A 26174-nucleotide genomic window follows, 5' to 3' on the forward strand; every position below is an offset into this window, starting at 1 on the left:
ATACAAAGAGAAAGATCTTTCACGCGCTGATTCACTCCCCAAGTGGCCAAAATGGCCAGTTACACTGATCCGAAACCAGGAGCCAGGAGCTTCTTCTGGGTCTCCCAGGTGGGCGCAGGGTCCCAAGACCTTGGGCTGTCCTCCACTGCTTTCCCAAGCCACAAGCAGGGAGCTGGATGGGAAATGGAGCAGTCAGGACTCAAATTGGCACCCATATGGGATCCTGGTGCATGATGCAAGACAAGGATTTTAACCAGTAGGCTACTGCACTGGGCCCCCTGTCTGCCTTTAAAATAAATAAACAAATCTTTCAGAGTGCCTGGTTTCATTTCCAGCTCTGACTCCTGACCCCAGCATTCCTGCTAAGACAAATCCCGGGAGGCAACGACGATTTTACCGAATAACCTAAGTGGTTTCTGTTTTTGTGATTTCTGCCTTACTTGCTTGGCTGGGGGCTGTGAACTCCAGGCCTGACAGTCTACGTGACACAGGAAGGACACCTGGCAGGTCACATAGGCAGAGCACTCCCCAGGAAGGAGGTTCCTGGTGTTAGACAAGGCCCACTGCCCTAGAGCCCATGAGTCTGTAAGTTACTTGCTTCAAACCCACCAACAGAAGCCTGCCAACTTGTTTTTTTTTTTTTTAAGTAACAGTTAAACTGACCAATCATGATTGTATAATTATATGGAATTGGCCTGAAACATATAAGAACCCTGTGCTGTTCAGCCTCGCTTTCTTTTTTTTCTGCCCTGCTGTTCCTGCTGCAGCCGCAGCCCACCCACAGCCCTGCTGGGCTTGGGGGTGGGGGTGACCAGTAGACCTATGTTAGCCTGAATAAACTGCCCTTTATGCATTACCACCAACTTCAGACTCCTGATGATTTTCTGGGGATTGCAAAATCAGCCCAACACTGCAATCACTGCGTTCCTGCCACCAAGATGACCTGAAGAATTACTGGCTCCCAGCTTTGTCCCGACACTTGGGAAGCTTGCATGTCTTTTATCTTTAAATTCATCCATACATACACACACACACACACACACACACACACATTTTTAAAAGTGGCTTCCTTGTGAAAGCCAAGTGCTCAATATCATCAAGACGTTGCAGGATGCTGAAAGAAACTTTTAGTTGACGTCACCATAGAACACTGCATGGCTTTGAACCCATCAAATCTCACTTCACTGGACACGTGGTTACCGACGCTGAAGATTCAGTTGGTGTTCTCAACACTTGATAGGAACAGTCTGATTATAAGTGTTTACTTATTCCCATCTCCATCTATACTGCTCCATCAATACATACTTGAATGGGTATAGATAAAAATGAATTCATGGGAAATATGGGTAGTAATATTATCAATAATCTTATTTGTATTCTTAATATTGCTACACTTTTATCTGAGATTAATAATCTAGAAATAGCTACAATAATAGACCTTTTATGTAAATTATGCTATGACTTAATAATGGATATAGTGTGTATATTGGAACTTTTGAACAGAAGTGACTCCATCTTCCTAGACTACTGGTAAAGTGGAGTCACCTCTCATATCATCCTGTCAAGAAGCTCTAACGCAAGTAAATATATTAAAAAAAGTTCTGGTAAAAACGATAAAAGAAAAATATGTTTTGACAAATATGTAAAAAAAAGTTTTGCAGAATTAAGAAAAAGCAAAGAGTGTTACCGACAGATAAGTTATAAACAATTAAAAATAAGTAAACATGTTTGTGAAGTGAAAGTAACCAATGGAAATACTTTGTAAACAAGTAATAACCAACCAAAAACATTGTAAACAACTAATGACTTGACCCCCTGAATTGTATATAAACCCATGCGTTGGTCCCAGTCACCTGAAGCCAACAGGCTCCCACCAGACCGGAACCAACGCCCAACAAGCTTCCACGACAGATAAGCTAAGAGGTGCTCTCGGTGGCTTCCCTCATCCTGTTTGGTGTGTGCTCGCCTGAATAAAAGTCTAATTGCAAGCATACATTCTCTCGACTTGTGGCGTTTGTTTGAGTGACCAGGCTTGGTATTGGCGACAACACTCCTCTTGAGCTCACCTGCCACGTGGTACTACTGCACATTCCCAGGACAAGCGTTTTGTTCTCTGCAATTTTCCACCACCCTGCCAAGCTGCAGCTGCTCCCTTCTGGCCAAGGGACTTTCCTTCCATCGTAGGTCATCCATTCAGCTGTTAGTAAGTTCTGTCCTAACCGGCTACTTCCCTGACAGCTCAGCTAACGCAGGCGCCGGCGTCCTAACCTAGCCCTAACTCCAGCCCAGGGCCTCCTGGAAGCCAAGCTGTGTCCCTCCTGCTGGCTTTAGTCCCAGCAGTGTGACTCGGGCAGACATGAGGGAGTCAGAGATGAACTGAGGTTCACCCGACACCTGAGCAGCAAGCATCCTCCAAGAATGACCTGGGACCACCAGACTCCCCTAGCCTCCCAGAGACCCTCTCAGCCTCACACTTCCTGGCCTGGTCTTGAAGGATGCTGCTGTCAGCTCAATGAAGTGAGGGAAACGTGCTGGCTACAGGTGGCCCCACTCGGGCGTCCCGGTGCACACACCTGTGGGCCGCCCTCTACTTCCCTTATCTCCTCCATGGGGCAGCTGGGTTGCAAGCCTCAGCCGCTATGGTGGCCCTAGGGAAAACCCAGCCACCACTCCTGCCAGGCCACACTCACTTGCCCCAGACATTGAGTGGACTAGCTGTTTTTTCTATCCTGGCCTCTATTTGGAGAAAACCTCATTAGCCTACCAGCAAACAGTTCATTTCTGGCGGACTAAATTCTGGTGAGGCTTGATGGCCATTTGTACTTTTGCTCTGCCCATCATGTTTTCCAGGTCCCCCCATGCTCGCTCTGCTTCCTCTGTAACGATGACTCCTACACTAACAGGGGGAAGTTCTGGTGGGCTGCCACTCACGCGCAGAACACTCCTGGCTTCCAACCACCATCCACAGAATTCCTAATAGAGACACGGTCTGAAACTGTTCCCCAAGCCCTGAGGCAGTGTCCAACCCCTAGCACACTGCGCTCGCAGACAAAGTCCCTACACACCAGCACTGAGGAGATGGGGCACAGCTGCCAGCCTCGGGGGGCACGTGTCTGCCTGGGCTGCAGTCCTGCTCCCGGCCCCTGACTCCATCACCCTGGAAGGTTCCTGCTGGCTCTTACCTCCCCATTTGTTGCATCTATCTGGAGTATTAATGAGCAGATGAGAGCTGTGCTGTGTGTGTACATATTCAAGACCCATTTACTACAAACATGGAATGACAGAGAAAGAGTGAGAGATCTTCTATGTGTTGATTCAAATGGCTGGGCTAAAGCCAGGAGTCAGGAGTTCCACCCCTGTGAGTGGCAGGAGCTCAAGTACTTGAGCAATTACCCCTGGCTTTGCAATGCATTTGCAGTGACTGAGCTCAGAAACAGCAGCCAAGACTGGGAATCAACACTCTCACATGAGATAGTAATGTTGCCAGGGTCGTTTAACCTGCTGTACCACAACAGCTGGCCCTATATAAATCATAGCTTTAAATAAAAAGACTAAAAATCATACAAGCTGGTCATGGAAATACATGAAAGAGGATATTCATAAAGCTACACAAAGAGCCCCCAGCCCAGCGCCCCCAGGCTGCCCGCGTGCCCACAGCCTCAGCCACGCCGGACGCTCAGCTGGCCCGCTGCCGGGAGAACGAACGATGTGATGAACCCACTTGGGGACGAGGAGGAGGGTACCGGCCGCGCTCAGGGGAACACATTCAGGGGCACACTCACGACCACCCCCGCCGCGGCTGCACTCTGCGAGGCTGCCTCACCGACTCGGTCCCGGCCAGACTAAAGCCCGGGGGTCCGTCCCTCAGCGCCAACGGCGACCCGAAGCCGACCTCGGTCAGCTCCACGGGGCCCCACAGCTGAGGGCAGCCCAGCGGGGCCGGGGGCAGCGCGCGAGCCGCCCGCCCCTCAGCTCTCGGGAGGAAGGTGCGGCGCCTCGGGCCTCTCACCCTGCGGCTCGGCAGGCCGCAGGGCATGTCCCCGGACACAGCCCACTGTCCACCCGCACAGCCTGACAGCCCTCACCTCCCCGGACCGCCGCCGGCACGGACGCCCGCAGGCAGCGGCTCCACCTGAGGAGAACGCGAAGCTCACGCGCCATGGCGTCCTTCGCGAACGCCGCGCGCAGCGTCGAGGGGCGGGCCGGGGGCGGGCCAGGGGGCGGGCCTTCCAGGGGCGCGGTGGCGTCACTGCGTGCACGGGCTGCCCGCCGCGCTGCCTGGGAGGACGCTCGGGTGGGGCAGGTCCCGCGCCGCGGGGACGGTCGGGCCTTGGGGCGGGATCTGCGTGACCTTGGGTCACGTTGACAAGGACGACGGGTCCTGCTCGGGCAGCCCTGGGTGGGTGGGTGAGCCGAAGTGCTGTCTGGGGTGTCTGGGATGAGGCAGATGTCAGGACCCACGCGAGCTGCGCCAAGAAGGCGCTTGGAAGCTGCGGGGATGGCCTCTGCGCGCTCGCGTGGCTTGCCGGTGGCGTCCTGTGCCCTAGGCCCTGCTAACCTCCCCGCTCCGACCCCAGGCCTGTCGCTTGGCTGTTGTGCCTTCCAGAACGTGTGGTTTCCGCACGGCGCCTGCCCGCCACGACCTCCTCAGGGACGTCAGGGTTCCGGAGCCAAGGGGACACCGCGGGGTGGAGGTGAGGGAAGGGAAGTGCGGGCTGTGAGGCGCCAGCGGCCACTGCCCAGAAAGCAAGGAAGAGGACGCAGGACTTGACCCCGTTCCTAACCTCTTTATATTTAAAAAGATTTATTTCGGGCCTGGCGCGGTAGCTTAGTGACCTAAGTCCTTGCCTTGCACAGGCGCCAGGATCCATCATAGGCTCCTGTTCGTATCCCGATGACCCCACTTCCATCCAGCTCCCTGCTTGTGGCCTGGGAAAGCAGTAGAGGACGGCCCAAGGCCTTGGGGTGCACCCGCGTGGGAGACCCAGAGGAAGTTCCTGGCTCCGGATTGGCGCAGCTTCGGCCATTGGGGTCACTTAGGGAGTGAATCATCGGACGGAGGATATTCCTCTCTGTCTCTCCTCCTCTCTATATATCTGACTTTGCAATAAAAATAAATAAATTTAAAAAGCTTTTTTTCTGAAAGGCAGAGTTAGAGGACCTTCCATCAGCTGGTTCACTCCCCAGATGGCTGTGGCTGGTTCAGGCCAGAAGCAGGCACTTCACCCCCATCTCCTGCAGGGGTGGCAGGGACCTGAGCACCTGGGTCACCACGTGCTGCCTTCCCAGGCCCAGAGTGGGGACCCGGAGGGGCCTGGCTTCACCCACCACGCTGGCTCCTGACTCCCTGCTGCACCTTTCACAGTCAGTGTTTGTCCACTTTAAGGTGCGGGGGCAAATGAAATGGTCAGAGGACTTTGCCTAACAGGAACAACTGGTGGCCACTGATCCGTCTTTGCCTTGGTTCTCAAGTGACTCTTGCGGACCCAAGGGTGTCCCTGGGTGCCTTGGTTCTTCAGGGAATTAAGAACAGGTCCTGTGGCTCACCAGTGGACAGACAGGGACAGAAAATTCCCAGCTTGGAGTGCAGCCATAACCACCTGATCAAAGCCCCTCCTGAGATTCCATGTTTTCCAGTCACAAAGCCAGCCAGGCAGAGCTGTTGCAGCTGTAGTTCACTGCCCCCAGTGCCTGCCGCAGTCAGGCCTGGGTCAGGCTGAAGCTGGAAGCTTCAAGTCCCTGACCACCACCTGCTGCCTCTCTGTGTGCCTGAGCAGCTCTCCTCTTCCTAGCTGGCTCGTAGCAGGACACAGGCTTCCCAGGCATGGTCTGAGCCAGTGGGCATGAATGCTCAGAACAGTTTCCAAGTCATGATGGGGACAGGTATTAGGGCAGTTAAGGCGTGGCTTGGGGACAGACATCCCAGAATGCAGGGCCTGGCTTCAGGCTGTTCTCCCCTGCTTCTGCAGTCCTCTGCTGCAGCTTTGACGGTTGGTGTTTGGTCCTGAGGCCACACTACCCAGTGTGACAGGGCTGGCAGCCCTGTGCCTGCCCACCCCAACCCTACCTACACAACTTGTGTGTGTGTGCAGCTCATGGGAGACACTGGGACGCACAGCAGCAGGGTCCGGGCCCCTCCCCTTGTTACTCAGGCATTAGGTAGGACTAGGGTCACCCACACTAGCAGGTGGCACCACTGGCACCAGTGTATTTACATTTCTCTTTTCTCCAATGGCAAGCTTAACCAGGAGGCTCTGAGCACAGGGCAAGCTGATCCCTAGGTAATCCTTTTCAGGATCTGGCTTACTGCTTGTTGTCTATGAAACACATCTGGGTATGTTTCCCACTTTCCAGAAGTTACCCCAGAGTGGGCTCTGAGTGGCTGTGTAAGGAGGGGTCAGGGTGCAGTGTAGAAGGGCATGGCTGCGGCCAGGACCACTGTCCCTGGGTGCTCTTGCAGCCCTGTGCCTGTTCTGCCTCAGCATTCGTTGCCAGGTTAGTGCTTCCTGTCTCCTTATTTTGTCACCATACAGGAGAGCATATGAAAGCTGGGTTCCTTGCTCCAGCAGTCCACTGTCCACTCTTCAATCCCCTTAACCTCAGAGGCCTCAGAACCCTCAAGGGCCTCTCACCATCTGATCTCCCCCTCCAGTCTCTTCTGAGTCCCTTAAAGAGACCTGCAACACTGTCTTACGGCCATCAGCGCTTGCATTTTTTTGGTTCAGTGAATTTACAGTGAAATCATTGACAAAAGCAGCGCAGCAAATGCGCCATAAAATGACTATGTTGAAAGCAAAAATTTGGTAAACTGCAAGCGCTCTCATCTACTCAAGCTCACTAGTCTTTCTAGTGGAGTCCGAGTGTTGCATTGCCTCAACTACCTTTAAAATCTCGTAAGCTGGCACAGGTCTGTTTAACCACAGCCTAAAAGCTGGCACCTCAAGGGCACCAGTAAAGCTTGGCTGCTGCAGTTCAATCCAGTTCCCTGATAATGCACCTGGGAAGGTAGTCAAAGCTGGTGCAAGTACTGTGGGAGATCCAGATGGAGTCCCGGCTCCTGGCTTTCAGGCCTGTCCCAGCTCAGCCCTGGGTCGTGGCCACTTGAGGAGCCAGCCAGTGGACAGGAGACCCATCTCTGTGGAACTCTGCCTTCCAAATAAAACAATAAATCATTGAAATCTTACAAAAATCTTCTATCTGCTACACAGCAGAACTAGTAAGTGGGTGTTTGAAGTGTAACAGCCCGTGATGGTGCTGCGTCTTTCTGGTCTAAGATGGCAGAGACTTCGCCTTTCGTCATCTCTGTCTGCCATCAGAGGCCACAGCAGTCCCGTCCCAGCCCAACACACGGTCATCAAAAAGTACTTTCGGTTTTCTGTGCTTCGCTTTGTTTTTTAAATGGTAACTTACATTGCCATGCAGCACTAAAAGCACATTTTGGTTCAAATGCATTGTTTCGTTCTACCTCACAACAGTCCCCATCAGAGAGTTCTGTGCCCCGAGACTGCACGGTAGGAGTCGCCCATGCAAGTAGAGCTACTTCACTTGTTTTGCCACAGAATTTCAGGCAGCTTCACATACGTGCTCCCTCAAGACAACCACGAGGGAGCACCTACCTCCCATCTCAATGAGTGGACTCTGAGGGTCGGCAGCCAATGGGAACCACCTTTGAATCGAAGCAGTTTTTTCAGCTTTTATTACAAACACCAGCACATTTCAAGTTTCCTCTTTTTCATCACAAATATAGGACCCTCTCCTTCTCGTAAGTATACAGCACGAGACACAGCGCCTGGGCTCTCCGGCTCGCTTACAGAAATTTCCTTACAACCACACACCACATCCCTGGTCGTGTCCTTTGACTTGTGGATGGCCCAAGATGATTGGTCACGAGGCAGACTCCAGAGGATGAGGTGGGTGCATGAAGTTGTGAACTCCACGGTGAGCTGAAGAAGCTGCCCCCGCCCCGGCTGCCTGCAGCATCTGGGACAGGCCACCTCAGGAGTGTGGGCATGGAGCGGCTCCTGGGCTCAGGGACTTCCCGTGGGTGAAAAGGGTGATGTGAGAACTGAGTTGCAAGAACCCACAAGGTGAACAAGGACAGTGTGTCTGCACTGGAGGGCCTCGGCCCTGCCTTCCCTTTATGGGGTGGGGTGCACGTAGGGGTTGCTCAGGAATGCTAGTTGGGGATTTTATTCTTATCTGGCTTAATCTACATAATTAAAACTCAAGGTTCAAAACTCTGTACTAAGACTAAATTGTACGTTTCTGATGTCCTGGAAATTTTCCTCAAATTTAAGTTTTTTTAAAAAAATTCTCAAATTAGGTATTTAAGTTTGTTTGAAAATCTGTAAACAGATTGGCCAAGGGGAAGTTATCTGGGTCATGGCTTCTAAACATGACACCACAAAACACCCACTAGAGCCAGCCATACTGCTGCCCCCGCCTCCAAAACCTGGAGACAATTTCCTGGTGGGGCAGGTGGAAGGTAACTGGCTCCAGTTTGCCTGCCTCAGATGCTGTAGGGTTTGTTCCAAAAGAGGGAATCCTCAGCCCTGCAAATCATGTGGGACAGTGCTTGGCAGCGTCCTCACTCCTGAGGGTATGATTTCAGGGGGAGCCAGGAACCACCCCGAGGCCCCAGAGCACCCAATGATAGATCTGTGGCTAGGAAGGTAGGGAGCTCTCCCCACAGGGGTGGCTGGCTGAGAAGGAAGACTGGGATGTGAGCTGGAAGCACAGTGCTGTTCCCAGCCGCGGTGGTGAGCATGCCACGGGCCAGGGCTGCTGCAGGCCCACTGCCTCTCTCAGTCTCTTGGGGGAGAAGTCCCAGGTGGTCACTCAGAACCCATGCCCACTGCCACCCACTACACTACTGTGACTGTAGCCCCGCATCTCCACTCCGAGTGAACAATCAGAACCATGTCTTACAAAGAACAGACTCAAAAAATATATATAAATAAATAAAAACCTTAAACATTCTTACAGGGATCTTAAAAGAACAGAATACATGTTAAAAACTTCAGTAATTTATATCAATTTTAAGCAATACTTTATATACAATGGGGAAAAAACACATGCATAGTCCAAATACAACGTTGAAAACAGCATTTTCATAACAAAAAACCCCGAACACTAAGTGTTAATACCATGTACATGAATTCAAGAAGGACCACCCTTTTTGTCTGTTGCACACAGTTTATTTAACAATATGATATAAGAAATGAGTTGGTACTTTACCATTCTATACAGTGATTGAATCTTCTTGAGTTTTCTTATTTATAGTAATTATAGCGCTTGCATGATTTACACTAGAATTGCTTTTCCTCATTTCAAGTTTCACATAGAAGAAAGAAAAGAATGCTTCTTCTCTATTAACATTAGCATGGTCTAAGAGAGTGATCATCCCTATTTTTTGTCTAAAACCAGTTTTATCAGAGAAACAAAGCAACAATTTCTACATCTGCAAGACAAGAGTTTGGCGTAAGCCAGCACATACAGATAGATGTGTGTGTGGGTGTGTGTACGTGTGTGTGCACGGAGTCAATTCCTGTTGTCCAGGGTAATACTTGGGAGACGCCCACAGAGTTCACTATAGAAAAAAATCTTCCCGCAACATCAGAAAGTTACCGGGATACATTATAAGCTTGCATTATTTCAGGAATCAGTTTCTGAATATTATTTTTCTTCTCACTTTTAAACATAAGTGTTTAAAGTCTTGAAAATACAAATAAAAAATATGAATATAATGAGCTTGTTTTTCCCGTTAAAAAAAGGCATGAACCACCAGCAATGACGACAAAAAGAATCCAAACCAACCCCCCTCCCCCAAAAGGAAAAGAAAAAAACTGGAGGAAAAAAAAAGCCAAATAGAGAGAAAGAGAGAGACCAGATATTTAAATCAACTGGTTTTTAACAAAAAAATATATTCTTTGTATTGTTTCTTGAAATATCTATCCACCCTTCCATGGTGTGGAAGCAGCAGTCCATCTGGGAGTAAAAAGGCCCTAGATGCCTGGGTTTTCAGTACAAAAGGTCCAGGGACACGAAAGGGAAAAAAACCCCATGCTCTCATAATGCTACAAACCCTCCACAAATTTTTCTAGTGTATCTCCCGTGGTGTCACCGACCAGGGACAGTTCACTGGACAGTGCACTCCTATTGGGGGTGTTCAGTTGGGGGAGCATTGCACTCTGTTCGGGGGTCCCCAAGTGTCCCTGCTCTATGGAGCTGGCCATAGTGACAGCAAGTCCAGGATGAGGGGAACCAGTCTGGGGTGAGACGTGGTGTGGCGAAGGTTGGGGCTGTATCCGCGGTGATGGGCTGGAATGTGGAGGCTGGGACTGGGGCCGCGGAGACTGGACAGGGGCTGGAGACCGCACCTGGTTGCTGAGGGATGTGGTGATCTGTTGGCCAGGGAGATGTGAGGCCTGCGGCTGTCCTGAGAGCATGTGTTGCTGGGGGCTCATGGGGTTCGGCTGGCCTGGGGAGCCCATCTGCTGCTTCATCTGCTGCTGCTGCAGAATCCGCTGCTGCAGAGCCTGCTGGATGTTGGGGGCGCCATCTGCCCCCAGTCCTGGCTGCCCCATCTGACCAAGCTGTCCCATCTGAGCTGCCATCTGGCCCATGGAGCTGCCCTGGATGGGGAGGTGCTGCTGCATGCGTTGCTGCTGCATTGCTGGGGCATAGGCACCAGGTCCCTGGGGCTGTTGGAACTGGCCATGCCCAGGCATGCCCCCGGCCACGCCAGCAGCCCCTTGCTGCTGCTGCTGCTGTTGCTGCTGCTGCTGCTGTTGCTGCTGCTGCAGTAGCTGCCGCCTCAGCATTTCTCGGTATTGAGGATTCATACTTGCCACGTTGGGATTGTGTCCTGGGTTCATTATGTTCAATGCCTGGCCTGGGGGGTTCAGGCCTCCCATTGCCTGCTGCTGCGGGGGCACACCCGGCCGCGGCACCCCAGCTTGCATGGGGTTCAGGTTTTGCAGGCCAGGCTGCTGATGCATGCCGGGCTGGGCCTGCAGTCCGGGCTGGGGCTGGAGGCCGGGCTGGGGCTGCATGCCAGGCTGGTTGGCCACGTACTTGGCTGTGCGCTGTTTGATGAAAGCTGCCATTAGCTGTGGGTTGGATTTGAGGATGTTCAGCACCTGCTGTTGCTGCTGCGGGGAACTGGGTGATTTCAGGGTTCGCAGCAGATCTTGCAGGGCGCTAGGCGAGATGCTCCTCGGTGGCGGGACATTGGACATCCTTGGCCCAGCCACAGCTGCCTGGGCCTGCATGGATATCACAGGCCTGGGCATGCCTGGCATTGGCTGCTGCTGGGGGAGGGCTGCCTGCTGCCACTGCCCAGGCGGCATGCTGGGCATTACTGGCCCACTCACCTGGTTGGGCCGAGGCACATTCAGGCCCACAGGGGCCATTTGGCTCCCAGGGGTCCCAAGGCCCGTGCGTCCTGGGGGCATGCTGCTGTTGATGTTCACACGGTAGAGGTGCTGCTGCTGCTGGGCCTCGCGCTCGATCTGCCTGGCTGCCTCCACTGCTGCGGGTGGGGGCTGGGCAGGGGGCGGGGGAGCCGGCACCTGGCTGGTGGGCTTCCCTGTGGACACGGTTGTGGGGGGCTGAGTCCGGGCCACACTGGGAAAGCCAGCTGGTGACATGCTCACGGGTGAGGGCTGGGGCTGCGCAGGGGGCTGTGGTGTCTGGGGTGTGCCAGGCTGCTGTGTGGGGGTCCCGGGTGGAGCTGAGGTAGGAGAAGGCAAACTCTGCTGAGGCACGTTGCGGGTGTTCATAGTGGCCATCCGCCTGCGCATGAGCTGGGCTTGCTGCAGCCGGTGCTGGATCTGCTGCTGGCGGAGCTTGTGTTTGATGTTGAGGCAGAAGGGCACAGGGCACTTGTTCTCCTGGCAGTGCTTGGCGTGGTAACAGCACAGGGCGATGAGCTGCTTGCACACCGGGCAGCCGCCGTTGGTCTTACGCTTGCAGCCCTTGGTGTGCTGCACCACCCGCTTCATTTTCTGGCAGGATGGCAGCGAGCAATTGGCGTTGCGGCACTGGCAGGCGTGTACCAGGGACTGGATGCAGCGCTGGATGCTCAGGCGCCGTGACTCCTGGGGGCTCTTGGATTGTGGTTCACCTTGGCTGCTGCCTTCGTCGTCCAGGCCCAGTCCCCACTTCACCATCTTGTGGGTGTGGCTCTTGGTGTTGTAGCAATTGATACAGAGGTCATAGTCCTGCAAGCAGGGAAAGGTGTCAGGAAGAGCCAAACGGCCAGACACCCTGGGCTGCCGCACCATAAGGCTGGAGACGGGCATGTTCACATATAGGATTGCGGGGGACACTGGCTCACTTCCTGCCTTCCTCAGCCCTGTAAGTCACATTAGGACTGCCACATCCTATTCCTTCCTAAACCCAGACCATGAAAGACAACAGAGTAAGGGTAAGAGATGCTGCCCAAGAGTCACAAGTCACCACAGTACAAGTCCCAGGGGAAGGCCACAAGGTGCCAAATGACACTTTCGTAACATGTATGTCCAAGGGGCAGACAGCTGTCTGCTTCTACACACCAAGAGGATGCTACACTTCACCTGAATGCTGGAGCATTGGACAGTGATCACAGAAAAGATAAGGAAAGTTAGAAAGAGGATCCAGTGTGGCTGTACAGGAGGTGAAGGGACCACTTGTTACATCAGGATTCTCTATTAAAGCACCAGTTTGAGTCTCAGGTACTCCACTTCCAATCCAGCTCCCTGCTAATGCATCTGAGAAAACAGTGGAAGATGGCTCCAATGTCCCTGCCACCTATGTGGGAGACTCAGATGGGGTTCCTGGATCCTGGCTCGACCTGGTTCAGCCCCAGTCCTTGCAGACAACTGGAGAATAAACAGCAGACAGAAGACCTGTCCTTCTAACTCTTCAAATAATCAACAAGCGACAAAGAGGACAAATGAGGCTGGAGACAGTGGGATAAGGAAGACAGGTCGGCAAAGTTGAGCAGAGAGGGGAGCCTGGCAGGTGCAGGTGCATCAGTCCCCACCAGAGAGCAAAGCAAGCAGCCAGGGTGTGTCGGAATGGACTGATCTAGGAGAAAGGAAGAGGGCCAAAGACAGTGGTGATGAATTGCCCAGTAGAAGAAGAGGCCGAGGGGTGGGCTGTACACCCCACTACCCACTCACAGGTGACTGACAGCAGGACCCAAACCTCTAGCTGGGAGCCAATGAGTGTGAACACAGGGGGTTCACCAGGAACAGGGAGGGGACTGAAATGAAAAAGGGCAGAACGCATTCCAAATCCCTTGGCTGGACCAGATCCAGAGCCATGTGAGAGCAGAGGAGCATTTCGACATTCCTAGAGCCCAGTGGCCTGGCTCACGCCTCTGCCCACATCTATCCTCAAGCCTCCCCCAAGTCTGCCAGGCTGCCTCAGGACCCCATGGCTGCACCTTACACTGATACAGACGGAGCAGGGACAGCAAAGCCTTTAGCCTCATGCACATCTCCTCGTCCAGGGACACTGAGCCATGCCCATGGAAGCCCCGCCAGCATGCTGACCCACCTCACACACGGTGCAGTGCCAGCGCGTCTCCACGTGGTGCTTGCACTCGTTGCAGGTATAGACAAAGCGGTCCTGGCCCTGGGTATGCAGTTCCACCAGCATGCACAGCGTGGACCACTTGGAGCGGCGCAGGGAGGAGAACTCCCAGTGCTTGTCCCTGGCCAAGGTGAGGAAGGCGTCCCGCCCATCCATGAGGTCGCAGCTGAGCAAGGGGTCGGGGTCGACGATGGGGGGCAGGGTGTTGATAACAGGCCCCGCGTGCAGGTGGATCACAAAGAAGACCTGTGCAGAGAAGCAGCATTAGCCTCCGACGGGCATGTGGCCCACCCTGTGAACTCTGCTTGCTGCAGGCCACCCTCCCTCCTGCTGCATAAGGCGGGAAGTGCCTGTGGGCTGGAGCCAGGAGCTCTACCTCCTTGTGCTTCTCCATGGTGGCGTACAGCTTCTGGGACAGGTCATTGGACACGCTGGGCACGCTGGGTTTCTTCTTGTTGGCGCGGCTGATGCTGCTCTTATTCTTGTTTGTTTTTTTGTTGTTCTTCTTCTTGGCATTCTTGCTATCACCTTGACTGCCCTGAAACACAAGTTGAGCTGTCACAACAGACTGCCCATCCTCAGGCAGGGGTCCATGGCAGACCCCACACGCACACGCCCTGAATATACAGCTTCCTCGAAAAGAAACGTGGAGGAGAAAGAGGCAAGGACAGAAGCAGAGCCTGACCACTATAGCTGGAGGCCACACTACCTCTCCAGGGAAAGTAGATCCAGGCGCTAGTTTAGAAACCCAAGGAGTCACGGCAAAGTAGAAGCCATTTTCCATGATCTCCATTACTCTACTGGACCCGTGGCGTTCCATGTCATGTCTCATAAGCACCATAATTTATTCTTTGCCAAGAGAAAGGCAAACACATCCACAGGAAAGAAACCAGTGTGAGCGAAGTGGCCACCCTGGTGGAAAGCAGACTTGGGCCTGAACAAAGCTGGGACGCTGCCCTCCTCCAGCTGCCATGCGCAAGGCCTGGTTGGGCCACAGTGACTGACTGCAGCTGTGGGAGTCTTACTTCTCAAGCCAAGCACTCCTGCTCTGCACAGAACCCGGGGCTACCACCCATCCTGGTCTCATGATGGGAAACTGAGGCAGACCTGGTCTTGGCAACTTTACTGTTAGCAGGAGCAGACAGACAGCTGCAGGAGCATGGCAGCAGTGTCTGTTGTAGGGAAGGGAGCACTCACACAAGACACAGTGCATGCCAAGAGGTGCTGACAGGGGTGACTATGGCTCTGGGAGACACAAGGGGATCAGGGAAAAACCGAGAAGAATCAATAAAATGTGGCTTTAGTTAATTTCAATAAGTGTACCCCACTCATGGAAGGTGTACTGGGCATGATGGAATCCTATGTTCAAGTTTTCTGTAAACCCTAATGCCCTAAAACTGTGAAAAAAGTTTATTTTCCTAAGAAATTATGAATACACTACATTTAGAAAATATGACTAGGGACCAGCATTGTGGCATGGTGGGAAAAGCCAACACTTGCAATTCAGCATCCCATATGGGTAATGATTTTGTGCCCCCACTGCTCTACTTCCAATCTAGCTCCCTGCTCATGTGTCTGGGAAGGCAGTGGAAGATGGTCCAAACTCCTTGGGCCCCTGCCACCTACAGGGGAGCCCCTTATCCACTTGGATGTTGTGGACAGCATGACTTTACCTGGTCAGAGGCAGGTGTGCCCACACATGGCAGTGGCTGCATTCCTGGGCTCTGTGCAGGGCTGTGATCCGTCTCAGTCCTGACAACAGAGGCCCACAGCTGGCCCAGCAGCCTGTGCAGCAGTGTCCTTCATGTGCCTGGACATGGCTCTGACTAGGGACACTTCTAAGCAGAGGAATCTGATACAAAGATCCTCAGGGATCCCACAATCAAGCAGCTTCCTCTGTGCTGGCCTCCTGGTCAGCCGCTGATACCTGCCCTCACTTCACAGGCTGGCCTCTCCACACATCTTCCTCCATTACACACATCTCAAGTGTTAAATCACCAAGGGCCAGAGAGGGCCTCCAGAATGTGGTTGGACAACAGACTTGGCCTCTAGGGAGGCCTGAGCAAGAAGTCAGAAAACAAAGACAGCTTCTGAGGTCTTCTCAGGAACCACTGGGGATGCAGACTTGGGCCACATCCTGGTCTATGCCTTCTCTTATACTAGAGGCTGAAGAGCTGCCTTACCAGTGAAGTGAATGGAAGGGGCCAACTGAGGGCCTTGACGTCATCCTACACTGACTCCTTCAGGCTGCCCAGGACATAGGCCCTACAGCCCCTCAGCAGTTGGTAGCACCACACTGGTCCACCCCATCTCTTTCATTGAAGGTTTCTTCTCTCTCAGGCCCACCCATCCAACCTTTAAATCTCATCACACATTTCCACCACACCACGGCCACAAGTGAACTTAGACCACCACTGTCTTACTCAGATAGGCTCTTGAGCACAGCATGCTTCCCAGCACTCCCTGGGTTGCTCCCCAACAGGCCAAGGTCCAAAGCCTCCCCACTCCTACCTGAGGGCAGAGACAAGCCCTCAGTGATCTCAGCACCACCTGAGGCCAGGGCAGAGGGGGTAGCACAAGCCCCAAACCAAGAGATGCAAGCAGCGAAGACTCTCTTGTCAGGGACCGTTCTAAGCCATAAGCTTGATCCTGACCACAATGTTCCCAGCGTCCATTTTCTTGGCTCCCACAGGTTGCCTTCCTCTTTCTCTTTCCAGGTTAAACTCCTCCCTGCACAGAGACCTCCTAGTCTGTCCACCACCATCTGCCACAGAGGGTGCTACAAACGGGAACGAAAGCCCACCAGAGAGCAGTCTGCACGCCTCAGCTTGAGGCACCAAGGGGGTCCCTACCTCGGTGGTCTCGCTAGCTGCAGTGCTTTCTTCTTTCTTCCTTTCTTCCTCTTCTTGTTCTAGTTCCTTAATGCTCTCTTCCAACACATTGGGCCAGAAATCACCTTCAAAATAGGGCAGTTCCTTGGCACTTGTGAGCCTGTCTTCAGTTGCTTGTTTGAAGATGTCCTTAGAAGAGAGAACACAGTGGTGAGGAGGGGCTGCTGGAAGCTCCAGGTCTGGATTCACAGGCTGAAGACACTGGTGGGATGGTTAAACAGTGACAATCCCAGTGGATGCTCTCACAGGCTTCACCACTTTGACCTCCTACTTTACTTTCTTTTTTTTACTGTTTGGTTTTGTGATTCTCAGAAGTGCACACTACCATAAAGTGATTGGGGGCAATAGGAGGATACACCCACAGGCATCACTTAGCACAGGGTACCTTGTAGTCATGAATGATGCGTTCAGCGAATGCCTTATCCAGCATTTTCTTGTACCACTCCTGCAGTCGTTTTGGCTTCGGGATTTTTTGATCAGGAGGGTGGCAATGGAAGATGTAGTCATCTCCTTCACTTGGGGGACAGGCCCAGATGTGCCCTGTCACGTACCTGCAGAACACACACGTTAAATCAACAACAGTGAATGGCCCTGGTTTCTAGAAGTCACAGCTGAGCAGCAAGGATCTACACTCCCATAGGAAGAATTATAAGCCTGGAAGAAAACCAGTTACCAAAATGCTTGTGGCAGAACCTGAAACTTGGGTTCCAATCCAAGGCTAAATCTTTACTATCTGTAATCTCAAAAGCTGCAACCAGCTACAGTCGAGGTCACAGCAGAAGCCTGTAACCTTGCCACAGAGCCTGGGAACACAGCTTCTCCAGGATAGCACCTAGGATGCCACAGGGAGGTGATGCATGTCAGGTCGGCTTCCTGCTGCCAAGCCAGCTCAGCTGAGCAGTTCTAAGGGGCTAATGTCAAAATCAACCTCATTCTTCTCAGGACCCTTTGATGCAATTCCTCTAACCTTTTCAAATCTGGGAAAGGAACGTGACAGATCTAGAGTATAAAAATGAAGTGAAAGAATTCAGATGCAAGAGACCACACACCGAAGGATTCAGTTTACATACAGTATCCAGAAAATATGATGGTATAGACAGACAGTAGATGAGGAGTCAGAAGGCAGACATGAATGGCACATGAAGAGTGCAAAATCACATGTAGCAAAGGAAACCCTCCAACTCCAATGTGTAGCGATGGCCACCTGCTTGGTAAAGCCAGCAACAGCCCCATGGATCACAGAGCTGAGGCAGGGGACACTGCACTAAGATGGGGAAGAATGAAATGCAGGCAGAGAGCATATATCACACACAGGCCCTTGTGGCACCTGGACCCATGCAGGCTCTTAAGCTGACCTCAGGACATGAGAAATAGAAACACAAAAAATGTAAAAACTGGTATGATTATGACTTCACCAAATAAATACACAGTGAAAAAAACACAAAGAGTTTTGATGTGTTCTGAATAGGTTAATCCAAACTTACCCCAATTTCTTCACATATTCTAGATACCCGATGAGGATTTCATGATAAACGGCTGTCCGGAGGCACCGTGGCCGGAAGAAGTGAATACTGTCCAGGTAGGATATATACACACGTCTGCGGGAGCAAGTGGGATGGGGTGCATTTTTAACTCAAAGTATCCCTCAAACGGGAAATCAAATACCAGCCTCCCAAACATAAACAGGCTTTTAAAAGGCAAGCACCTGCACCATGCTGCCATTCCTGACTGAACTTGAAGTTTTGAAAGAATCCTTTCACTTGAGTGGAGACTCCTAGGGACACCCACCACAGGTGAGACACAGACCACGGTAAGACCATGGCCCATGGGGATGACCAAAATGAACATCCCACCATAGGTATCCCCTTCATTTCCCATGAGTTTACAAGCAAAATAAAGCTAACACGTTTGGTCAATGATGACTTAATCTATTTTAATTCAACATCCAAGCACACAAGTTCTGCTAAGACCCTGTTACACTGGAACAAAACAAACAAACAAAAACAAAAGCTGAGATTACCTTGTGTTTGGAGGGGGGCAGTCAGAGCCGTATTCTTGGACATGCATTCCAAAAAAGCACACATCCACCCCATCAATTTCCTCAAAAGCAAACAGTGCTTTGGTTCGATATGGGAAAGATTCGGACATTTCCCCAGAATCCACAAACCTGAAAGAAAAGGCAGGGCTTGATGTTCCTGAAACCCACAGCTGAGCACCTCTGCTCTGTACCTGGTCAGGGCTGGTGAGCTGAAGGCTGGCCCGCCCACATCTTGGGGCAACCTCACAGCTGTGATCACCCCTTCCCAACCCCACATCCCAGGGGCTGGGCCTGAGGGAAGAGCTGCCATGACACCCCGGTTAGAGAACACAGCACACAAACCGTGACTTCATCCCAGGCTTGACCTCCACGGTCTTGTCAGAGCTGGCCACCACTCTGACAAAAACCTCCCCGGCCTCAGGGTGATTTTGGCGCCGCAGAAATTTGTTCACTCGGTCTTCCAGGTGGTTTCCGAGTCGTGTGGTCTGCAGTCCTAGGAAGTCCAGAAGCAGGAGAGGAGCAAAAGAGGGGCCAATGAGATCACAGCACTATCGTCTGGCACATTCTGACATTTTTAAAATTAGAGATATTTATTATTTATTTGCTTATTTGAAAGGCAAACTGGCAGAGCCAGAGGGGAAGAGAAAAAGAGAGTGAATGAGTGAGAGTGGGAGAGCGATCGACAGACAGACAGACACACACACACACATTCCTGAACTCAAATGCCTAAAACAGCCACAGTGAGGAAAGACCAGTGAGGAGCCAGAACGGCGGGACCGAAGGACTTGGGCAAGGATCTGCTGCCTTCCCTGGAGCAACAGCAGAAAGCTGGGTTGAAGTAGAGCAATCAGGACCCACACTGCCATCCAATGTGGTATGCGGCTGCCTGAGGTCAAGGCTTGAACAACTCCTGCCCTACAGTCTGACAGCTTAAAGGAGTGAGCCTACTTATGACACAAGCACTTCTTGGGGTACAGTGAACTCAGGGAGCACAGCATCTGACACCCAGAAAAACCACCTACATTCCCAGAGCATTCTATCCTTTTCGAACAGTGAGGAGCAGAAGAGCTAGAGGTGGTGCAAGTCTGACTGCGGATATGGAGGAAGAAGCCAGGCTGTGCCCACTCAGCCTCCTGCCCTTCTAGTCCAGGCCCAGGAGTCCTAGCACCACACTTTTGGAACACTAACAGAAACCACAGATTGGCTGGTACTTCCTGAGGGTACACTCTCAAGGAAGATAAGATGTGAGTATGACCGGTAACTGGCCAGCTCCCATTTCCCACTGGGGAGCCCTGGGTGAAGGCCTGGCCCAGTCATGTCTGCTGGGGCCATGTGGGGAGTAAATCAGCGAATGGAAGATATCTTTCCAAAATTCTGTAACTGTTCAAGATAAATAATAAATCTTTAAAAAGATAAAAATCAAGTCCCAAATGTCAGCAGCTGTATTTGAAAAATCCCGGTTTAAAGAGAAGCATTAAAACAGTGGGGGAGTTGTTAATTAATAGTGTTTCAAAAGCTTTTTAACAGAGGCAGTTAAAACTACAGAATAACTTTGGATTTGGTTAACAGCAATTCAAACTTGAATTTAAAAAAGACTTCATCCGGGGAACAGGCATCAGCTTAAAGGGTAAGATGAACGGGCCCAGCGGCGTGGCCTAGTGGCTAAAGTCCTTGCCTTGAATGCCCCGGGATCCCATATGGGCGCCGGTTCTAATCCCGGCAGCTCCACTTCCCATCCAGCTCCTTGCTTGTGGCCTGGGAAAGCAGTCGAGGACGGCCCAATGCTTTGGGACCCTGCACCCGCGTGGGAGACCTGGAAGAGGTTCCAGGTTCTCGGCTCCGGATCGGCGTAGCACCGGCCGTTGCGGCTCACTTGGGGAGTGAAAAAAACATCGGATGGAAGATCTTCCTCTCTGTCTCTCCTCCTCTCTGTATATCTGACTTTGTAATAAAATAAATAAATCTTTAAAAAAAAAAAAGGGTAAGATGAACACACTCCACACTGGTGCCTGGGTTTCATCCCTGCCTCTAGTTCCCGATGGAAGCTTTTGCCCAATGTGGATCCAGGAAGGCAACGATCATGGGCCTTTAACCCAAACCAAAGGATCTGGGTTAAGATCTCAGCTCCCAACTCCAGACACCTGTCGGCTGTTGCAGGCATTTGGGGAGTAAACTACCAGATAGGACCTTGCATAAGTAAAAATTAATTTTAAACACTCATTAAAAATCTTTCTAATACTAACACTTACTACTAATTAAGTCATATGACTACCAAAGACCAGGAAAAGTAGTCAAGTTTCTAAAAAGGACAGTCCAGAGTATAACACACAAACTTACTCTTAGCGCTGAATTTGTTTTCTTTTCGAGGTCTGCCAGTTTTCTTCAAGCAGTTGTCGCACACAAAACTGAAAAACAAACAAACAAAAAACATAAAAAGGGGTGTGATCTGACTGCACACATTAGCACATGCTGCTAAACCAGTAATATGCAGCATTAAAACACTTTGCTGGCACAGGAATCACATTTTTATAAAAAGAGTAAAGAGGCAGATGGCTTTGGTTCTCCGATTCTATAAAGTAGTCAAACACTCAATCAACTGCCAACTCAATTGTTGAACTCTGAGAGCAATGCATGAGACTACCACTGCTGCTGCCACCCTTAGGTGGGCTGTGCACTGCTCTTCCTTTCCCAAGACCAGAGGAAATTACTTACCCTGAGGGCCAAATGATGTCATAATGCAGCACACAAATTTGATGCATCTTCCGGCCACACTCCTTGCAATCGACAAAACTAGGAGATAGAAAGTCTACAATTACGCTTTCAGAGACAGACATCCAGGAGGTGCCTGAACGTGTGTGGACCCTGTTCTCAGGGACCCGGAACGCCTCTGATTCTGACACAGGAGGAGGCTGATCTCTGCCTTTTTAGAGGGTAAGCGCCTCACTCCTCTTGCCCCAATCTCTCTTTGTAACCAGAAATGCAATTTCAACTTTAAAAATTACAAAGAAGCAGATGGAAGATCTTCCTCTCTTATATATGACTTTCCAAAACAAAACAAAACAAAAAAACAAAATACAACTACAAAGAGGATTCAAAAACTTCATGGGCATTGGAACTCAGTGATAATGTGAATTTTCTATGAACTTTCAAAAATTTTTCACTTTACGTGAAAGGCCTTCAGGCAAAATCTGACAGAGGTTTTTCTATCTACTGGTTTTCTATCACTCCCTCAACAGTCTGCGGTAGGCCAGGCCCGAGGCAGGAACCTAGAACTCAATCCAGGACTGGCACACAGATGGCAGGGACCCAACTCCTTGAGTCTTCACCTACCGCCTCCCAGGACTGCAGGAAGTTAGATGGGAAGTGGAAGAGCCAGGACTCAAAACAGATGTGGGCCTCCCAATGGCATTCTATCTGCTGTATTGCCCACTGTTCTGTCAACTTTCTGAAGCCTCCTTCCACTGTGAATTAAGGTAAAACTCACAGGTTACTGTTTCTTGACAATGACCACACATACTTTCTCTAGGCAATTTCACATGTCTTAGCTGACTTAGGAAGTAGAGGACAATGTCTCTCGGTGTTATAAATGCTTGCTCTGAAGTCTAAGACTTCTTAGGACACGGACAAGGAATGTGGTCGGTCCCAGCTGCCACACCAGGCCTGATGCTGTTGTCATCACGGAGGGTGGCAAATGTCAAGCCTGCCAAAAAGTAGACAGACCTGCACTGCCTGTGACAGTCCACAACTAACATCCCTGGCTCTACCATCTCCAACAACTGCTTCACCTCGGAGACTTAAATGTCAAGATGCTGAAAGGTGAAAACCTCGGCTGTTTTCAGCTCTTTCCCTTGGTGCTGTCACAAGCCACACAGTTTGGAAGGTTTAGGGAACTAGAAATGCCAAGGCTCCCCGAGCTGCCTGAGCTCAGGCTCTTCAATAGCATGAACTAAGCTCCTGCTGGGCCTCTCATCCTCTACCCACCCCCAGCCCACTGCTGGGGAAGCCCTTTAGTCACAGCTGTGCCCTAAGCCAGCTCGCATTCCTGTTCTGCCAGGGCTGTGCGGACCAACACAGCAGTGGCATGATATCCAGGCACTCTGGCCAACCTGCGGCTGGCTCCATCCTCTTGTACTTGAGGGCTACACTTCTTTCCCCATGAGTACTGCATTCCTCCGCGCTCTGCCTCTGAAGTCTCAGTAACTACCCTCAGCCTTTCTGCTCAGACCTTGCAGGCAGGAATGTTCTCAGCTCCTTTGCCATCATCTCCCAAGCACCCAAATAACTCTTCCCTTGCACACTGAGGAAAAGGCATGTCACAAAGATGCCATTCTAAACCTCATGACGTCACCTCAAACCTGAAACCTCTTCTCCACAAAATTATTAACTAAATCAGCTGTCTCCATGTCCTTCTTCCTTCAGTCTGGGCTTGGGCCTCTTGCCTCGCCTGCTAGTCTTCTGACTAGTTCCCTACAACAGGTCTACATCTCCTCTTGTCGTCAGTTCACCTTATAGATCTCAGGGCTCCTCCTACACCAGAAACCAAGGCTCCTCCTCAGTACCTCCCTGCACACGTGGGACAAAGCCCACCCATCAGAGTCAACTCCTCAAGAAGTGTCCCTGCAACTGGTGAACTTCACTCAGACTCCTGCTTTCTGACCACGCCAGGCAACCTGGGACTGGCTTGAACATCTCGTGTTCTTTTATTCCTTTGTGTCTAGAATGCTCCGCCCCTCCCCCAAAACCTGCTTCCACAGGTATCACGTTATCCTAGAAGCTGAATCTAACTGTTGTAGCCACTCTGCCTGGGAGTGGCTGTCTCTAGCAGACTTCTTTCTTTCAATCAGATTCCTACTGCCTGGCACCCACTATGTGAATGTCATATATTTGAAATAGACCAATGAATATAAACTAACGAAATTCAAAACTCATCCAAGGGAGCACATAAGTGAAAAATCAAGTGGAAAATTGGGAGAAACAATCTACTGGTTGTCATAGGCACAGATGGGCTTGTGGGAAGTGTTCATGTGTGTGGCCACTGCCTCAGTATTCTAACCCAATAACACCCAGGTATAGGTAGTATACCAAGTAATCCGCCAGGAGTCAAGAGGTAGTTTCTGGGCCTGGCGGGATAGCCTGGTGGCTAAGGTCCTTGCCTTGCAAGTGCCGGGATCTGATGTGTGTGCCAGTTTGTGTCCTAGTCGCTTCACTTCCCATCCAGTTCCCTGTTTGTGGCCTGGGAAAGCAGTGGAGGATGGTCTTGAGACCCTGCACCCATATGGGAGACCTGGGGAGGTAGGTCCTGGCTTCATGTTGGCTCGGCTCTGGCAGCTGGGGCCACTTGGAGAGTGAGCCACTGCATGGAAGATCTCTCTCTCTGTAAATCTGCCTTTCTAATAAAAATTCATAAATCTTAGAAAAAAAACCAAACAGAGAAGTAGTTTGCCCCAAAGGTAGAAGTCACTGTCGTCCACCAGTATAGAAGTTTGTGGCTCCCTGAAGCCAGGAGGCTCAGGGCCAAGTCAGGGTAAGATACGCTTCGCAGCTTTGGCTGCGCTCAGCAGGCTAGCCCACATGGGTGATTACCAGGTACACAACAGCGAAGCACTCTATCACTGTAGCTAGTAAAGTTCAAAGATACTTCCCAAGTTCTAGGATAGGGGATGGCAATGTGGTGAAGTTAAGCCATCTTTTGCAATGCAAGCACCCCATGTCAGAGCGCCAGTTAGAGACCTAGCTCCCTTCTAACCTGCCTAGGAAGACAGCAGCAGATGACCCAAGTACATGGGCTCCTGCCACATACGTGGGTGACTCAGATAAAGTTCCTGGCTTCTGTCATTCATCCTGCCCAGTTCTGGCTTTGTGGCCATTTGGAGAGTGAACCACAGAATGGAAGGTCTCTCTCTGCCTTTCAATTTTAAAAATCTATGTGTCAATTGAGTTAAAACATTATGTTGGGACTGCTGCTGTGGGAAAGCTGGTCTAAGCTGCCACCTGTGACACCAGTATCCCCAAACTTGAGAAGCGGTTCAAGATCCAACAGCTCCATTTTTGTTCAGCTCCCTGCTAACACAGAGGTGGAAGGGCCCCAGGAGATGGTCCCACTACTCGGCTCCTGCATCCATGGGGGTGAGGCAAATGTAGCTCCTTTTTTTTTAGGACTGGCTCAGCTCTGGCTTTGAGTACATTTAGGGAGTGAATCAAACAGGAGAAGGAAGATCTTGCTCTCTTTCTCTGCCACTCCATCTTTCAAATTATTAAGTCTCTCTCCACAAAACAAGTGTTTCTTTTCATTCAAAATTATTTCTGAAATCCATGCATAGTTCTTTCCTCATATGCATTTCTGTGACTATTTCAGAGACTCATGATATCTGATAATGTTTTTATTTTTTAAAGATTTTATTATTATTATTGGAAAGCTGGATATACAGAGAGGAGAGAGAGAGAGGAAGATCTTCCATCCGATGTTTTTTTCACTCCCCAAGTGAGCCACAATGGCAGGTGCGCCGATCCGAAGCCGGGAACCAGGAACCTCTTCCAGGTCTCCCACACGGGTTCAGGGTCCCAAGGCTTTGGGCCATCCTCGACTGCTTTCCCAGGCCACAAGCAGGGAGCTGGATGGGAAGTGGAGCTGCCGGGATTAGAACCGGCGCCCATATGGGATCTCAGGGCTTTCAAGGCGAGGACTTTAGCCGCTAGGCCATGCCGCCGGGCCCAAAGTTTTTTTTTTTTTTTAAAGAAAAATAAGAAATTTAGTTTACTTGCATGTTCTTGCCAGAGTCTTTGATATAATATACTTTCAAAAACCATTATCAGGGGCCCGGCGGCATGGCTTCATATCGGCGCGCACCAGCTGTAGCGGCTCACTTGGAGAGTGAACCATCGGATGGAAGATCTTCCTCTCTGTATATCTGACTTTGTAATAAAATACATAAATCTTAAAAAAAAAAAAAAAAACTTTTTATTTTATTCTTAAAATTTTGCTTTTCTTCCTGTGATATTATCCCAGTTGTTAAAATCCTGTATTCTTTTTTTTTTTTTAAAAAGATTTTGTTTATTTTTATTGCAAAGTCATATACAGAGAGGACGAGGGGAGACAGAGAGGAAGATTCTCCGTCTGTTGATTCACTCCCCAAGTGACTGCTACAACTGGAGCTGAGCCAATCTGAAGACAGGAGCCAGGAGCTCCTCCAGGTCTCCCACGCGGGTGCAGGGTCCCCAGGGCTTGGGCTGTCCCTGACTGCTGTCCCAGGCCACAAGCAGGAAGCCGGATGGGAAGCAGGGCCACCGGGATTAGAACCGGCACCCACATGGGATCCTGAAGCGTTCAAGGTAAGGACTTTAGCTGTTAGGCCACAGCACCAGGCCCCTTATTTTTCTTTTAAGATTTTCTTTTAAGATTTATTTTTTATTGGAAAGTTGGATTTAAAGAGAGAGAAACATCTTTCATCCACTAGTTCACTCCTCAAGTGGCCTCAACAGCTGGAGCTGATCCAAAGCCAGGAACTTCTTCCAGGTGTTCCATGTGAGTGTAGGGTCCCAAGGCTTTGGGCCGTCCTCGACTGCCTTCCCAGGCCACAAGCAGGGAGCTGGGTGGAAGTGGAGCAGCTGCGACATGAACTGGCACCTATATGGGATCCTAGCAAATGCAAGGCAAAGATTTAGCC

The 26174-nt window shown here is 51.0% G+C and overlaps 2 protein-coding genes across 4 annotated transcripts in view; both read right to left on the bottom strand.

Moving 5' to 3' along the window:
• Positions 1 to 4214, bottom strand: part of TRAP1 (TNF receptor associated protein 1) — a 42114-nt gene extending 37900 nt beyond the window's left edge. The window contains exon 1 of one of the 2 annotated variants that reach the window (XM_058680675.1): positions 4086 to 4214. In XM_058680675.1, coding sequence (XP_058536658.1) covers positions 4086 to 4161 — 76 coding nt within the window. In that variant the 5' untranslated portion in view covers positions 4162 to 4214. The remainder of the gene's footprint in view (positions 1 to 4085) is intronic. The other variant, XM_004587058.2, reaches the window with a different exon arrangement.
• A 3464-nt stretch (positions 4215 to 7678) lies between these two features.
• Positions 7679 to 26174, bottom strand: part of CREBBP (CREB binding protein) — a 148619-nt gene continuing 130123 nt past the window's right edge. For both annotated transcript variants that reach the window (XM_004586702.4, XM_058680760.1), the window contains exons 22-31: positions 21223 to 21300; positions 20848 to 20915; positions 18853 to 19003; positions 18493 to 18639; positions 17957 to 18070; positions 16858 to 17023; positions 16434 to 16601; positions 13958 to 14119; positions 13546 to 13827; positions 7679 to 12224 (exon numbers count right to left, since the gene is read on the bottom strand). In XM_004586702.4, the coding sequence (XP_004586759.2) occupies positions 10077 to 12224; positions 13546 to 13827; positions 13958 to 14119; positions 16434 to 16601; positions 16858 to 17023; positions 17957 to 18070; positions 18493 to 18639; positions 18853 to 19003; positions 20848 to 20915; positions 21223 to 21300 (3484 nt within the window). In that variant the 3' untranslated portion in view covers positions 7679 to 10076. The remainder of the gene's footprint in view (positions 12225 to 13545; positions 13828 to 13957; positions 14120 to 16433; positions 16602 to 16857; positions 17024 to 17956; positions 18071 to 18492; positions 18640 to 18852; positions 19004 to 20847; positions 20916 to 21222; positions 21301 to 26174) is intronic.

This window comes from Ochotona princeps, chromosome 24 (genome assembly GCF_030435755.1).
Source record: "Ochotona princeps isolate mOchPri1 chromosome 24, mOchPri1.hap1, whole genome shotgun sequence".
In the NCBI taxonomy this organism is placed as follows: Eukaryota; Metazoa; Chordata; class Mammalia; order Lagomorpha; family Ochotonidae; genus Ochotona; species Ochotona princeps.